Raw genomic sequence first — 17,294 nt, 5'->3', positions numbered from 1 at the left:
GACACACTGAACTTAACTGTTAGACATTGTGTGTGTGTGTGTATGTGTGTGTGTGTGTGTGTGTGCGTGTGTGTGTGTGCGTGTGTGTGTGTGTGTGCGTGTGTGCATGTGTGCGTGTTTACCTCTCTTGGGGTTGAGGGAGCAGGGGTCAGTATCCTGTCGATGGGTGGAGTCACAGTCTCCGTTGATCCTCCATGATTGGCCAAATGCCTGTGGCCCCGCCTCCACTAGTCCGGCAGCAGACAGGAAGTCATCACCTTGGTTACCGTTGTAGTTGCCACAGAGACCGCAGGTATGCCCAGCCCATACAGGCCCCAACTGGAGGGCGGTACCATGGTTACCAAGGTTACACACACACCAGACATGCTAGAAATAATAAGCCCCACCCCCTCACCTTCAGCAGCACACGGCCCCGCCCATCCCAGTCCAGACGAAGGTCGTCTCCAAAGAGAACACGCGCTCCAGACTGCACTGTGTTCTGGACACGCAAATTACCTTCACACACATATATTACACATTAACTGGACACGCAGAACACGCGCTCCAGACTGCACTGTTCTGGACATACAAATTACCTTCACACACATATATTACACATTAACTCTCTACCATTTGCTTTTGTGCGAGTGTGTGACTATTTAAAATAAATATAAAGTAACATACAAATAACGACACTATAAGAAGGGGGTAACGGTTCCGAGTCAATGTGTTGTGGTACAGGTTATTTGAGGTCATTTGTACATGTCGGTAGGGGTAAAGTGACAATGCATAGATAATAAACAGCGAGTAGCAGCAGGCTTCAGGGTAGACTTGGTGCTCCGTTACCGCTTGCCCTGCAGTAGCAGAGAGAACATTCGATGACTTGGGTGGCTGGGGGCTTTGGCAATTCTTTTGGCCTTCCTCTGACACAGCTTAGTATATAGGTCCTGGATGTCAAGAAGCTTGGACCCAGTGATGCACTGGGCCGTACGCACTACCCTCTGTAGAGCCTTACAGTCAGATGCCGAGCAGTTGTCATTCCAGGTGGTGATGCAACTGGTCAGGATGCTCTCGATTGTGCAGCTGCAGAACTTTTTGAGGATCCTGAGTCTCCTGAGGAGTAAAAGGTGTTGTCGTTCCCTCTTCACGACCGCCTTGGTGTTCGGACTTGAAACTTTCGACCTGCTCCACTACAGCTCAGTTGATGTGGGGGCTGTAGGGTTAGGGTAAATGGGGGCCTGTTCAGCCCGCCTATTCCTGTAGACCACGATCAGCTCCTTTGTCTTGCTCACATTGAGGGAGAGGTTGTTGTCCTGCACCACACTGCCAGGTCTCTGACCTCCTCCCAATAGGCTGTCTCATTGTTGTTGGTGATCAGGCCTACCACTGTTGTGTCATCAGCAAACAATGATAGTGTTTGAGTCGTGCTTGGCCATGCTTTCGTGGGTGAACAGAGAGTACAGGAGGGACTAAGCACGCAGCCCTGAGGGGCCCCAGTGTTGAGGATCGGCGTGGCCGATGTGTTGTTGCCTACCATTACCACATGGGGGCGGCCCGTCAGGAAGCCCAGGATCCAGTTGCAGGTGTTTAGTCTTATTGATGAGATATATGGGCACTATGGTGTCGAACGCTGAGCTGTAGTCAATGAATAGCATTCTCACATAGGTGTTCCTTTTGTCCAGGTGGGAAAGAGCAGTGTGGAGTGGGATTGAGATTGTGGATCTGTTGGGGTGGTATGCGAATTGGAGTGGGTCTACGGTTTCCGGGATGATGTTGTTGATGTGAACCATGACCAGCCTTTCAAAGCACTTCATGGCTACCGACACGAGTGCTATGGGGCGGTCAACATTTAGGCAGGTTACCTTCGCTTCCTTGGGCACAGGGACTATGGTGGTCTACTTGAAACATTTGTGTATTACAGACTAGGTCAGGGAGAGGTTGAAAATGTCAGTTCAGTAACTTTCCAGTTGGTTTGTGCATGCTTTGAGTACACGTTCTGGCAATCCGTCTGTCCCCCTGGCTTTGTGAATGTTGACCTGTTTAAATGTCTTGATCATATCTTCTATTGAGAGTGTGATCACACAGTCGTCCGGTGGTGTAGATAGGGCTCTCATACATGCTTCAGTGTTGCTTTCATCGAAGCGAGTATAAATGGTATTTAGCTCGTTTGGTAGGCTCGTGTCACTGGGATGCTCGCGGCTGGGTTTACTTTTGTCGTCTGTAATAGTTTGCAAGTCCTGCCACATCTGACGAGCATCAGAGCTGGTGTAGTAGGATTCGATCTTAGTCCTGTATTGACGCTTTGCCTGTTTGATGGTTCGTTGGAGGCCATAGCGGGATTTATTATAAGCATCCGGATTAGAGTCCTGCTCCTTGAAAGCGGCAGCTCTAGCCTTTAGCTCAGTGTGGCTGTTGCCTGTAATCTATGGCTTCTGGTTGGGGTATGTACGTACGGTCACTGTGTGTGGGGACGACGTCATCGATGCACTTATTGATGAAGCCAGTGACTGAGGTGGTGTACTCCTCAATTCCATTTGATGAATTCCGGAACATTTTCCAGTCTGTGCTAGAAAAACAGTCCTGTAGGGTAGCATCCGCGTCTTCTGACCACTTCCATATTGAGCGAGTCACTGGTACTTCCTGCTTTAGTTTTTGCAGGAATCAGGGAGTATAGAACTATGGTCAGATTTGCCAAATGGAGGGCGGGGGAGAGCTTGTATACATCTCTGTGTGTGGAGTAAAGGTGATCTAGAGTTTTTTTCCTCCTTATTGCACATGTGACATGCTGGTAGAAATGAGGTAAAACGGATTTAAGTTTGCCTGCATTAAAGTCCCTGGCCACTAGGAGCGGTGCTTCTGTGTGTGTGTGTGCGTGTGTGTGCGTGTGTGTGTGTACCATGATTGAGAGGTGTCTGTATGTCCATGTTGTTGACAGAGACCACTCCTCCATGCTTCAGCTTCACTGTCATCCCCTCCAGTGGTGGCAGACTGAGGGTTACTGAGCGCGTGCAGACCGCATCCTGCTCATCTGCACACTGAAATATACAGAGCCACAATGGAGGACAGAAACACACTGAAAATCAATGTTGGACTGGGACATGGAAAAACACAGAGCAACTATGGCCAGCAGAGTGATACAACACACTGAAAAAAAGAGCGACACAATGACGGACTGATACAACACGAAATGTAATGGAAGACATAGTTGAGTTATAATAGAGAATATGATCCATAATGGAGGAGATACGGTACCAGTCAAAAGTTTGGACACACCAAGTGATTCCAGGGTTTTTAATTATTTTTTACTATTTTCTACACTGTATAATAATAGTGAAGACATCAAAACTATGAAATAGCATATATGGAATAATGTAGTAACCAAAAAAGTGTTAAACAAATCAAAACATATTTTATATTGGAGTTTCATTAAAGTAACCACCCTTTGCCTTGATGACATCTTTTCACACTCTTGGCATTCTCTCAACCAGTTTCATGAGTTAGTCAACTGGAATGCATATAAATTAATAGTTGTGCCTTCTTAAAAGTTAATCAGTGGAATTGATTTCCTTTTTAAGATGTTTAAGCCATTCAGTTGTGTTGTGAGGTAGGGGTACAGGTAGGGGTGGTATACAGAAGATAACCCTATTTAGTAAAAGACCAAGTCCATATTATGGCAAGAACATCTCAAATAAGCAAAGAGAAATGACAGACCATCATTGCTTTATGACATGAAGGTCAGTCAATCCAGAGAATGTCAAGAACTTTTAAAGTTTATTCAAATATAGTTGCAAAAACCATCAAGCACTATGATGAAACTGGCTCTCATGAGGACCGACACAGGAAAGAAAGTCCCAGAGATACCTCTGCTGCAGAGGATCAGTTCATTAGAGTTACCAGCCTAGGAAATTGCAGCCCAAATAAATGCTTCACAGAGTTCAAGTAACAGACACATCTCAACATCAACTGTTCAGAAGAATAAGGCGTCATGGTTGAAATACTGCAAAAAAAACACTACTGAAGGTCACCAATAAGATGAAGAGACTTGCAATGGACATTAGACAGGTGTAAATCTGTCCAAATGATCTCTGCATGTGTGGTTCCCACCGTGAAATCAAATCAAATTTTATTTGTCACATACACATGGTTAGCAGATGTTAATGCGAGTGTAGCGAAATGCTTGTGCTTCTAGTTCCGAAAATGCAGTAATAACCAACAAGTAATCTAACTAACAATTCCAAAACTACTGTCTTATACACACAAGTGTAAAGGGATAAAGAATATGTACATAAAGATATATGAATGAGTGATGGTACAGAGCGGCATAGGCAAGATGCAGTAGATGGTATCGAGTACAGTATATACATATGAGATGAGTATGTAAACAAGTGGCATAGTTAAAGTGGCTAGTGATACATGTATTACATAAAGATGCAGTAGATGATATAGAGTACAGTATATACGTATACATATGAGATAAATAATGTAGGGTATGTAAACATTATATTAAGTAGCATTGTTTAAAGTGGCTAGTGATATATTTTACATCAATTCCCATCAATTCCCATTATTAAAGTGGCTGGAGTTGAGTCAGTGTGTTGGCAGCAGCGAATCAATGTTAGTGGTGGCTGTTTAACAGTCTGATGGCCTTGAGATAGAAGCTGTTTTTCAGTCTCTCGCTCCCAGCTTTGATGCACCCGTACTGACCTCGCCTTCTGGACGATAGCGGGGTGAACAGGCAGTGGCTCGGGTGGTTGTTGTCCTTGATGATCTTTATGACCTTCCTGTGACATCGGGTGGTGTAGGTGTCCTGGAGGGCAGGGAGTTTGCCCCCGGTGATGCGTTGTGCAGACCTCACTACCCTCTGGAGAGCCTTACGGTTGTGGACGGAGCAGTTGCCGTACCAGGCGGTGATACAGCCCGATAGGATGCTCTCGATTGTGCATCTGTAGAAGTTTGTGAGTGCTTTTGGTGACAAGCCAAATTTCTTCAGCCTCCTGAGGATGAAGAGGCGCAGCTGCGCCTTCTTCACGATGCTGTCTGTGTGGGTGGACCAATTCAGTTTGTCTGTGATGTGTACGCCGAGAAACTTAAAACTTACTACCCTCTCCACTACTATTCCATTGATGTGGATAGGGGGGTGTTTCACTCTGCTGTTTCCTGAAGTCCACAATCATCTCCTTAGTTTTGTTGACGTTGAGTGTGAGGTTATTTTCCTGACACCACACTCCGAGGGCCCTCACCTCGTCGTTGTTGGTAATCAAGCCTACCACTGTTGTGTCGTCCTCAAACTTGATGATTGAGTTAGAGGCGTGCGTGGCCACGCAGTCGTGGGTGAACAGGGAGTACAGGAGAGGGCTCAGAACGCACCCTTGTGGGGCCCCAGTGTTGAGGATCAGCGTGGTGGAGATGTTGTTACCTACCCTCACCACCTGGGGGCGGCCCGTCAGGAAGTCCAGTACCCAGTTGCACAGGGCGGGGTCGAGACCCAGGGTCTCGAGCTTGATGACGAGTTTGCAGGGTACTATGGTGTTAAATGCAGAGCTGTAGTCGATGAACAGCATTCTCACATAGGTATTCCTCTTGTCCAGATGGGTTAGGGCAGTGTGCAGTGTGGTTGAGATTGCATCGTCTGTGGACCTATTTGGGCGGTAAGCAAATTGGAGTGGGTCTAGGGTGTCAGGTAGGGTGGAGGTGATATGGTCCTTGACTAGTCTCTCAAAGCACTTCATGATGACAGAAGTGAGTGCTACGGGGCGGTAGTCGTTTAGCTCAGTTACATTAGCTTTCTTGGGAACAGGAACAATGGTGGCCCTCTTGAAGTATGTGGGAACAGCAGACTGGGATAGGGATTGATAGAATATGTCCGTAAACACACCAGCTAGCTGGTCTGCGCATGCTCTGAGGGCGCGGCTGGGGATGCCGTCTGGGCCTGCAGCCTTGCGAGTGTTAACACATTTAAATGTTTTACTCACCTCAGCTGCAGTGAAGGAGAGTCCACATGTTTTGGTTGCGGGCCATGTCAGTGGCACTGTATTGTCCTCAAAGCGGGCAAAAAAGTTATTTAGTCTGCCTGGGAGCAAGGCATCCTGGTCCGTGACTGGGCTGGTTTTCTTTTTGTAATCCGTGATTGACTGTAGACCCTGCCACATACCTCGTGTCTGAGCCGTTGAATTGCGATTCTACTTTGTCTCTATACTGACGCTTAGCTTGTTTGATTGCCTTGCGGAGGGAATAGCTACACTGTTTGTATTCGGTCATGTTTACGGTCACCTTGCCCTGATTAAAAGCAGTGGTTCACGCTTTCAGTTTCACGCGAATGCTGCCATCAATCCACGGTTTCTGGTTTGGGAATGTTTTAATCGTTGCTATGGGAACGACATCTTCAACGCACGTTCTAATGAACTCGCTCACCGAATCAGCGTATTCATCAATGTTGTTGTTTGACGCAATACGAAACATATCCCAGTCCGCGTGATGGAAGCAGTCTTGGAGCATGGAATCAGATTTGTCAGACCAGCATTGAACAGACCTCAGCGTGGGAGCTTCTTGTTTTAGCTTTTGTCTGTAGGCAGGGAGCAACAAAATGGAGTCATGGTCAGCTTTTCCAAAAGGAGGGCGGGGCAGGGCCTTATATGCATCGCGGAAGTTAGAATAGCAATGATCCAAGGTTTTACCAGCCCTGGTTGCGCAATCGATATGCTGATACAATTTAGGGAGTCTTGTTTTCAGATTAGCCTTGTTAAAATCCCCAGCTACAATGAATGCAGCCTCAGGATATGTGGATTCCAGTTTGCAAAGAGTCAAATAAAGTTTGTTCAGAGCCATCGATGTGTCTGCTTGGGGGGGAATATATACGGCTGTGATTATAATCGAAGAGAATTCCCTTGGTAGATAATGCGGTCGACATTTGATTGTGAGGAATTCTAAATCAGGTGAACAGAAGGACTTGAGTTCCTGTATGTTGTTGTGACCACACCAGGTCTCGTTAACCATAAAGCATACGCCCCCGTCCCTCTTCTTACCAGAAAGATGTTTGTTTCTGTCGGCGCAATACGTGGAGAAACCAGCTGGCTGCACCGACTCCGATAGCGTCTCTCCAGTGAGCCATGTTTCCGTGAAGCGAAGAACGTTACAGTCCCTGATGTCCCTCTGGAATGCTACCCTTGCTCGGATTTCATCAACCTTGTTGTCAAGAGACTGGACATTGGCGAGTAGAATGCTAGGGAGTGGCGCGCGATGTGCCCGTCTCCGGGGCCTGACCAGAAGACCGCTTCGTTTGCCTCTTTTACGACGTCGTTGTTTTGGGTCGCAGGCTGGGATCCATTCCGTTGTCCTGGGTGGAAGGCAGAACACAGGATCCGCTCCGGGAAAGTAATATTCTTGGTCGTACTGATGGTGAGTTGACACTGCTCTTATATTCAGTAGTTCTTCTCGACTGTATGTAATGAAACCTAAGATGACCTGGGGTACCAATGTAAGAAATAACACGTAAAAAAAACTAAAAACTGCAGAGTTTCCTAGGAACGCGAAGCGAGGCGGCCATCTCTGTCGGCGCCGGAAGTATCTCATGGAGCATGGAGGAGGAGGTGTGATGGTGTGCTTTGCTGGTGACACTGTCAGGGATTTATTTAGAATTCAAGGCACAGTTAAACAGCATGGCTACCACAGCATTCTGCAGCGATACGCCATCCCATCTTGTTTGCACTTAGTGGGACTATCATTTGTTTTTCTACAGGACAATGACCCAATACACCTTCAGGCTGTGTAAGGGCTATTTGAATAAGGAGGAGAGTGACGGATTGCTGCATCAGATGACCTGGCCTCCACAATCACCTGACCTCAACCCAGTTGAGATGGTTTGGGATGAGTTGGACCGCAGAGTGAAGGAAAAGCAGCCAACAAGTGCTCAGCATATGTGGGAACTCTTTCAGGACTGTTGCAAATGCATTCCAGGTGAAGCTGGTTGAGAGAATGCAAAGAGTGTGCAAAGTTATCATCAAGGCAAGGGGTGGCTACTTTGAAGGATCTGAAATCTAAAATACATTTTGATTTGTTTAACCTCTCTGGAATATGTGGGACGGTAGCGTCCCACTTGGCTAAAATTCAGAGAAAATACAGAGTGCCAAATTCAAATCAATTCCTATAAAAGTCAAACTATCATGAAATCACACATGTAAGATATCACATTAAAGCTGCACCTGTTGTGAATCCAGGCAACGTGTCAGATTTCAAAAATGCTTTTCAGCGAAAGCAAACGATGCTATTATCTGAGGATAGCACCTCCATAAATAAAAGAGAGAAAACATATTTCAACCCTGCAGGCGCGACACAAAACCCAGAAAAAGAAATATAAATCATGCCTTACCTTTGACAAGCTTCTTCTGTTGGCACTCCAATATGTCCCATAAACATCACAAATGGTCCTTTTGTTTGATTAATTCCGTCTATATCTATCCAAAATGTCCATTTATTTGGCGCGTTTGATCCAGATAAATTCCGGTTCCAACTTGCGCAACGTGACTACAAAATATCCCAAAAGTTACCTGTAAACCTTGACAAAACATTTCAAACTACTTTTGTAATACAACTTTAGGTATTTTTTTAAGTAAATAATCGCTAAAATTGAAGATGGGATGATCTATGTTCAATACAGGAAGAAAAACAAACTGAAGCATGCTTTCTGGTCATGCGCCTTTATCTAAAAGTACACATGAATTGACCCTCGTTCAAGATGGCCGTACTTCATTACACAAAGGAATAACCTCAACCAATTTCTAAAGTCTGGTGACATCCATTGGAAGCGGTAGGAACTGCAAGCAAGTCCCTTAGAAATCTGGATTCCCAATGAAACCTCATTGAAAAGAGGGTGACCTCAAACAAACAAAAAAATCTGAATGGTTTGTCCTCGGGGTTTCGCCTGCTACATAAGTTCTGTTATACTCACAGACATGATTCAAACAGTTTTAGAACTTCAGAGTGTTTCCTATCCAAATCTACTAATAATATGCATATCTTATCTTCTGTGGATGAGAAGCAGGCAGTTAAATTTGGGCATGCTTTTCATCCAAAATTCCAAATGCTGCCCCCTATCCTAGAGAAGTTAACAGTTTTTTGGTTACTACATGATTCCATATGTGTTATTTCATAGTTTCGATGTCTAGAACGGAAATTCCTGGAATGAGTAGGTGTGTACAAACGTTTGACGGGTACAGTATTTTAAACGATCCCATTTTCATAAATGTAATGATATAACCTTGAAGCCCATTTAAAAACAGTAGGTGACTTGCAGCAGGACGTATGCAGGATGTTTATATGGGATGTGTTACCTGAACAGTTTCTATGATGACAGAGAAGTGGTTGTCAGTGCAGTCTCTAGCCAGCAGGTACTGACAGTGCCCAGAGAAGGTAAAGAACTTGTTGTCAAACGTCTTGAAGTGAGACTGGCCTGTCACTAAGCACTCCCCTGCAAAAGGACACATAACACAGCACTGAGGGAGTGTCTGTGTGAGTGAGGGTGTGTTTGTGTGAGTGAGGGTATGTTTGTGTGAGTGAGGGTGTGTTTGTGTGAGTGTATATGTTTATGTGAGTGAGTGTGTGCATGTGTGTATGTCTGTATGTGTGTGTGTGTGTATGTGTGTGTGTATCTCACCAGGACAGCCTTGGTTGGTACACTCCCAGGAGCCATGTCGACAGATGCTGGAGACAGACGAGAGGAGAGAAACAGCATTAACGATACCATCACTTAGAGAAAGACCCCACAGTCCTGACAGCATCACAACTGTGTGTGTGTTTGTGTACCAGGTGTTGCAGTCTTGTGAGATGCTGGAGCCAGGAGGGAAGTGTTGACCCATGTGAATGCAGGAACAGTGAGACACCTCCACACAGAGACCACCATCCAGCACCTTACCCACTGACAGAGAGAGAGAGAGTTAACACCTCACCCACTGACACAGAGACCACCATCCAGCACCTTACCCACTGAAAGAGAGAGAGAGAGTTAACACCCCACCCACTGACACAGAGAGAGAGAGAGTTAACACCTCACCCACTGACACAGAGACCACCATCCTGCACCTTACCCACTGAAAGAGAGAGAGAGAGTTAACACCTCACCCACTGAAAGAGAGAGAGAGAGTTAACACCTCACCCACTGACAGAGAGAGAGAGAGAGCACCTTACCCACTTAACACCTTACCCACTGAAAGAGAGAGAGAGAGTTAACACCCCACCCACTGACACAGAGACCACCATCCAGCACCTTACCCACTGAAAGAGAGAGAGAGAGTTAACACCTCACCCACTGACACAGAGACCACCATCCAGCACCTTACCCACTGACAGAGAGAGAGAGAGTTAACACCTCACCCACTGAAAGAGAGAGAGTTAACACCTCACCCACTGACACAGAGACCACCATCCAGCACCTTACCCACTGACAGAGAGAGAGAGAGTTAACACCTCACCCACTGACACAGAGACCACCATCCAGCACCTTACCCACTGAAAGAGAGAGAGAGAGTTAACACCTTACCCACTGAAAGAGAGAGAGAGAGTTAACACCCCACCCACTGACACAGAGACCACCATCCAGCACCTTACCCACTGAAAGAGAGAGAGAGTTAACACCTCACCCACTGAAAGAGAGAGAGAGTTAACACCTCACCCACTGAAGAGAGAGAGAGAGAGAGTTAACACCTCACCCACTGAAAGAGAGAGAGAGAGTTAACACCTCACCCACTGAAAGAGAGAGAGAGAGTTAACACCCCACCCACTGACACAGAGACCACCATCCAGCACCTTACCCACTGAAAGAGAGAGAGAGAGTTAACACCTCACCCACTGAAAGAGAGAGAGAGAGTTAACACCTCACCCACTGAAAGAGAGAGAGAGAGTTAACACCTCACCCACTGACAGAGAGAGAGAGAGTTAACACCCCACCCACTGACACAGAGAGAGAGAGGGTTTACACCTAAACCACACACACACACACACACACACACACACACACACACACACACACACACACACACACACACACACACACACACACACACACACACACACACACACACACACACACACACACACACACACACAGTTAGAGAGAGTACACACAGACATTGCATACCGTGCAGTGTCCTGTACTTACCTGGGCAGCTGCAGCCATCCACACATTCGTCCTTACAGACCTCCTGGATGTTGAGACTCTGACAGGTGGTGGAGCAAGACCTAGAACACTCACTGTAATGCATCCCTATTGGACACCTGGGGGCTATACACACACACACACACACACACACACTTTTGTTATTTTCTCCAGTTCCACATTATTTACCTTGAGAAGTAGTGCACCAAACATCTTAGCTAGATTGATAATTGCACGGCTAAGAACTTCTCTGCAACAATGTCAAAATGGAACTGGTTCCCTTGTATTTATTGATGATATGACGGCTGACAAAAGCATCAGGAAGAATTTTGAAGTGTTTAGGGCTATATTATTATCTGCTCAGATTCAGCCAAATGCTTCAAAACTCATTGGACGGCAATTCACAGTGCAGATGGACAATGACCCGAAGCATACTGTGAAAGCAACCCACTACTTTTTGAAGGCAAAGAAGTAGAATGTTCTGCGATGGCCAAGTCAATCACCTGACCTGAATCCAATTGAGCATGCATTTCACTTGCTGAAGGCAAAACTGAAGGCAAAACGCCCCTAAAACAACAGGAACTGAAGACAGCTGCGGTAAAGGCCTGGCAGAGCATCACGAGGGAAGAAACCCAGCAGCTGGTGATGTTTATGGGTTGCAGACTTAAAAAAGAAAGATTTCTTTATTTTTGTATGTTTTTTTTACCTTTATTCAACTAGGCAAGTCAGTTAAGAACAAATTCTTATTTTCAATGACAGCTTAGGAACAGTGGGTTAACTGCCTGTTCAGGGGCAGAACGACAGATATTTACCTTGTCAGCTCGTGATTCAACCTAGCAACCTTTCAGTTAATAGTACAACACTCTAACCACTAGGCTACACTGCCGGCACTTCAAGCAGTCATTGACGGCAAATCATTAAAACTCACAATTTATTTTATTATTATGTTAGTTTGTCCAATTACTTTTGAGCCCCTAAAATTGGGGGGCTATGTATAAAAAAATGTGATTCCTGCAGGAATAGTTTTGACAAAACCCTTAAATTAAAGATGAAAGTCTACATTTAAAACACATCTTGATTGTTTCCTTTCAAATCTAGTATGGTGGTGTACAGAGACAGAACGATGAAATCCATTGTGGAGATGTATAGAGACAGAATGATGCAAATTGTGTGCCTGTCCAAATACTCCTGGACCTGATTATATTTTGAGGAAGTGTTACTGCCTATGCTGTTGCTACAGTGTCTCAAGAAGGGCAGAAAAACAACTGTAATGTTGTATTTTCCAGATACAGAATCCTCCTAAAGGGCTGAAGCCAGCTACAGTTAACTTCCTATTAGTGTTCAGACTTACAACAGTAGGTTTACAAAACGTAAGTCCTCTGCACTGCAAACACAGACACTCCCAACCCCTCCCCTGCTTTCTCTCAGAGACTCACTGCATTGGCTCTCCTCCAACCAGCCGTGCAGCACCTGGCCATGGGCATGGCAGGTCCTGGCGAACTCCAATAGGACTTGGCAGTGGCAGTCTGGCCCCACACCTAGCCCCTCCCCCTGGCCACAGTGACATGCCTCTTCCTCACAGAGAGACAGGAAGGCTTCTGGAGAGACCAGACTGGCACAACGCAGGAAGACAGGAGATGTACGCAGCACACTGCACCTGGATAGCATCTAGAACACACACACAGCTGGCACACACAGCTGGCACACACAGCTGGCACACACAGCTGGCACACACAGCTGGCACACACATCTACATTTCCTAAGGTTTTTCTTGCAATTAATCTTACTACCGGACTAAAGTACATGTCAATCAGAGGCTGTCTGTTGATAGAATGCCTGTTGGTGAGTGGCGTGAAGAAGTACATTTGATTGGTCTAAAGATGGGAGCAGAGATCTCTCATCCGAGTGGAGAAGTGGACCTGAAGCAGATACTTCAAATTAGGCCAAACAGAAAGGACAATAAGATGCGTTTTACATCCATTTACAAAACACAGCAAGATGTTTTCTCTTCTCTATGTTAATTCGACCTCTACACACTGTTAGCACAGTGCAGGAACACTGGGTTAGGGTAAGGGTAAGGGTTAGGGTTAGGGTAAGGGTAAGGGTAAGGGTAAGGGTTAGGGTAAGGGTTAGGGTTACGGTAAGGTTGGTGAATCCTGGTCTAGGGGGCAGATTTGGGATAAGAGTACTATTGGTCTTACTGAAGGTGTATCTGCGGTGATGTTACAGGATTGACTGGGAGGAGTGACGCGCCGGCAAGGTTGACCCGCCCCTTTCAGGGCCCAGGAGTTGGCAAAGTCATAACTGTCGTCTGTCAGGAAACCTGGATACAAACAAACATGTTATTACAAAGAGCTCCCTGTTGGTGTCTCTCTCCTCAATACAGCAGGCTACAGTTAATTTGGAATGTAGTTGGTGCCTTCACAAACACAGACAGACCCACAAACACGTTCTTTATCCCTCTCATCACCTCTCAGACCTCCGCCCTCATATTATTTCCTGTTCTTTTGGTGACTCAGACACTCTGTTCTTTTGGTGACTCAGGCCCTCTGTCCTTCCAGGAATCCAAACCTCAAACACACACACACACCCTCCTATACACACCTACACAGACCCTCCACACGCACACACCCTCCTATACACACCTACACAGACCCTGCACACACATACACCCTCCTATACACACCTACACAGACCCTGCACACACATACACCCTCCTGCATACACACACACCTACCCTGCACACACACACACCCTCCTATACACACCACACACGCACACCCTCCTAAACACACCTGCACAGATCCTGCACACGCACACACACACACCCTCCTATACACACCTACACAGACCCTGCACACACACACACACCCTCCTATACACACCTACACAGACCCTGCACACACACACACCCTCCTATACACACCTACACAGACCCTGCACACATACACACCCTCCTATACACACCTACACAGACCCTGCACACACACACATACACACACCCTCCTATACACACCGACACAGACCCTGCACACACACATACACACACACCCTCCTATACACACCTACACAGACCCTGCACACACACATACACACACACCCTCCTATACACACCTACACAGACCCTGCACACACACACACACACACACACACACACACACACACACACACACACACACACACACACACACACACACACACACACACACACACACACACACACACACACACACACACTCACCCTCCTGTGCAGTGTAGTCATCGTCAGGTACGGTGTTAAAGTTGCCGCACAGCCCACAGGTGCGGTTACTATGGTGTTTGGTCATCATCAGGGCAACGTTAGCTTGGTTGTCGATGGTTACGGTGAAGCCAAACTCTTCACTCCATAGCTTATAAAAGCCCAGCTCAGACCCAGCAAACACACCATGAGACGCATAGGGCAGGGACAACCTACACAACACAACACACAAATGTAAAACACACACACACTTGCCTTAGACCTTACAGTCTACTGCTGGAAACAAACCTTAGCTCCGGTTGATGACACACACAAAGCCTACCTCTTCTCTCTCTGAGACAGGCGACCGTCCACAGAGAGGTGCAGCTCAAACACCTCGCCAAGAAACAGAGTCACCCCACTCCTCTGCCCCCGGACAAAATCACCTAGAGACACACACACACACACACACAGAACAAACACACCAACACCAAAGAACACACACACCAACACCACAGAACAAACACACCCAGAGTGAAAGAGTTAAGCATGATACAGCCAACAACTCAGATGAAGAATAGGTGTTCCCAAGGGTCTGTGCTGGGTCCTCCATTCTTTATGTAGAGGAGCTGGTTCTTCTGTGGATGTGTGTGTGTGTGTGTGTGTGTGTGTGTATGTGTGTGTGTGTGTGTGTGTGTGTGTGTATATGTGTGTGTCCTACCCAGCAGTGTGAAGGCTCTGTGCTGACAGTCTCCAGCCAGCAGGTAGCTACAGTCTCCAGGGAACTCATAGACAACTCCATCAAATGTGTGGACATGATGACGGCCAAACAGACTGCACCGACCAGACAGCCCTGCCACACACACTACACACACACAAACAAACACAAACACACACACACACACACACACAAACACACACACACACAAACACACACACACTATTGCTGTTATGTAGATAGATGTAAAAAAATAAAACGTAATACTGCTGTCTTCTCAACTCACCAGTCAGATGTAGCAGAACCCACAGCTCTGTCCACCCCCTCCATCTACAGACCACCTGACAGACAGACAGAGAGACAGACAGACAGACACATCATCATCGGTCAGTGTCTGTTTTAAAAGGGCAGAACAACAGGAGATGGATTCTGAACCGGTGACTCTCCGGTAGGAGACCCTCCTCTTTAATCTCTGAGCTACCTGCTGTCACCCTCCCAGGGCAGGCAGGCAGGCAGGCAGACACAGACAGACAGACAGACAGACAGACAGACAGACAGACAGACAGACAGACAGACAGACAGACAGACAGACAGACAGACAGACAGACAGACATGTACCTCCATGTCTAATTAAAGTCCAGTGTCTGCTCACAGTCTTTCCTGAGCTCCCCTCACAGCAACAGGTAATGTCCAGACAGTGAGAACTATTGATGTAATCCACAGTGTTCTAATGTGGTCATGCCCCACTCTCTCTCTCACACATACACTCACTGGGAGGTCTGTTATATAGCAGAGGAAGCCCACTGAAGCCAAGTGTATGTTGTGTCTTCTACGGGCACAGTGGCCCCCACTAGTCCCCCACCCATCTCCATCAAAGTAACAATTGAAGGAAGTGCCAGTCCATCAGCCAACTAACTGATTAGTCTGCACACACATACCAATGCCAACCCAAACATTCCACACACGCACATCCCTGCCAATCCAAACATCTCAAGCAGAAAACACACAGCTACCCTACCAACAATCTGTATAGAACACAATAACACTTAAGAGGGGTGAGTCACGCAGAAAAACTGATTGAGAGAGAAAGAGAGAGAGAGAGACAGTGAGACGGACAGTGAGAGAGAGAGAGAGAGAGAGAGAGGGAGACAGTGAGACAGACAGACAGGGGAACAAACAAGGAGAGAGAGATGAAAACATATGTTTCCCAGGTCAATAAAGCCCCTTAAATTGAATTGAAATTGAATTGAGAGAGAGCGAGAGAGAGATACCAATTAGGATCTGAACCCAATGCCCTTTATGGTTGTAAGGTCTGGGGTCCGCTCACCAACCGAGAATTCACAAAATGGGACAAACACCAAATTGATACACTACATGCAGAATTCTTCAAAAATATCCTCTGTGCACAACATAAAACACCAAATAGTGCATGCAGAGAAGAATTAGGCCGATACCCGCTAATGATCCAAATCCAGAAAAGAGATTACTTATTATTATTAAAAAGCCATTACGTACAGAGACATTAACCTGGAGAAGAGTCCCCTGAGCAAGCTGGTCATGGGGCTCTGTTCACAAACACAAACAGACCCCCAAAGAGCCCCGGGGGCAAAACAATTAGACCAAACCAAATCATGACACATTGGAAAGATCAACAAAAAAAAGAAAACTAGAATATTATTTGGCCCTAAGCCGAGAGTACACAGTGGCAGAATACCTGACCACTGTGACTGACCCAAACTTAAGGAAAGCTTTGACTATGTACAGACTCAGTGAGCATAGCCTTGCTATTGAGAAAGGCCGCCGTAGGCAGACCTGGCTTTCAAGAGATGAGGTGGAAACTGAGTTGCACTTCCTAACCTCCTGCCAAATGTATGACCATATTAGAGACACGTATTTCCCTCAGATTACACAGACCCACAAAGAATTTGAAAACAAACCCAATTATGATAAACTCCCATATCTATTGAGTGAAATACCAGTGTGCCATCACAGCAGCAAGATTTGTGACCTGTTGCCACAAGAAAAGGGCAACCAGCGAAGAACAAAAACCATTGAAAATACAACCCATATTTATGTAGATTCCCCCCCCCCCTTTTTAACGTTAATTATTTGCACGTCATTACAGTACTGTATATCAACATAATATGACATTTTACATTTCTTTATTATTTTGGAACGTTTGTGAGTGTAATGTTTACTGTTAATTTGTATTGTTATTTCACTTTGTTTTATTA

At 46.1% G+C, this 17,294-nt stretch overlaps 1 protein-coding gene across 1 annotated transcript in view; it reads right to left on the bottom strand.

Annotated features, from left to right (window-relative positions):
• The window catches only part of vwf (von Willebrand factor), a 189,697-nt gene extending 173,859 nt beyond the window's left edge, over positions 1-15,838 (bottom strand). The window contains 14 exon segments of the mRNA XM_042302000.1: positions 123-318; positions 395-495; positions 2,876-3,014; positions 9,306-9,442; positions 9,629-9,675; positions 9,778-9,889; positions 11,129-11,251; positions 12,562-12,793; positions 13,327-13,448; positions 14,367-14,575; positions 14,686-14,788; positions 15,064-15,207; positions 15,347-15,401; positions 15,679-15,838. Of these exon segments, the coding sequence (XP_042157934.1) occupies positions 123-318; positions 395-495; positions 2,876-3,014; positions 9,306-9,442; positions 9,629-9,675; positions 9,778-9,889; positions 11,129-11,251; positions 12,562-12,793; positions 13,327-13,448; positions 14,367-14,575; positions 14,686-14,788; positions 15,064-15,207; positions 15,347-15,401; positions 15,679-15,684 (1,726 nt within the window). The 5' untranslated portion in view covers positions 15,685-15,838.
• Positions 15,839-17,294: the final 1,456 nt, after the last annotated feature.

This window comes from Oncorhynchus tshawytscha, linkage group LG19 (genome assembly GCF_018296145.1).
Source record: "Oncorhynchus tshawytscha isolate Ot180627B linkage group LG19, Otsh_v2.0, whole genome shotgun sequence".
NCBI lineage: Eukaryota > Metazoa > Chordata > Actinopteri > Salmoniformes > Salmonidae > Oncorhynchus > Oncorhynchus tshawytscha.
The sequence above is the reverse complement of the archived record's forward strand: the minus strand, read 5'-3'. Positions and strand labels throughout refer to the sequence as shown.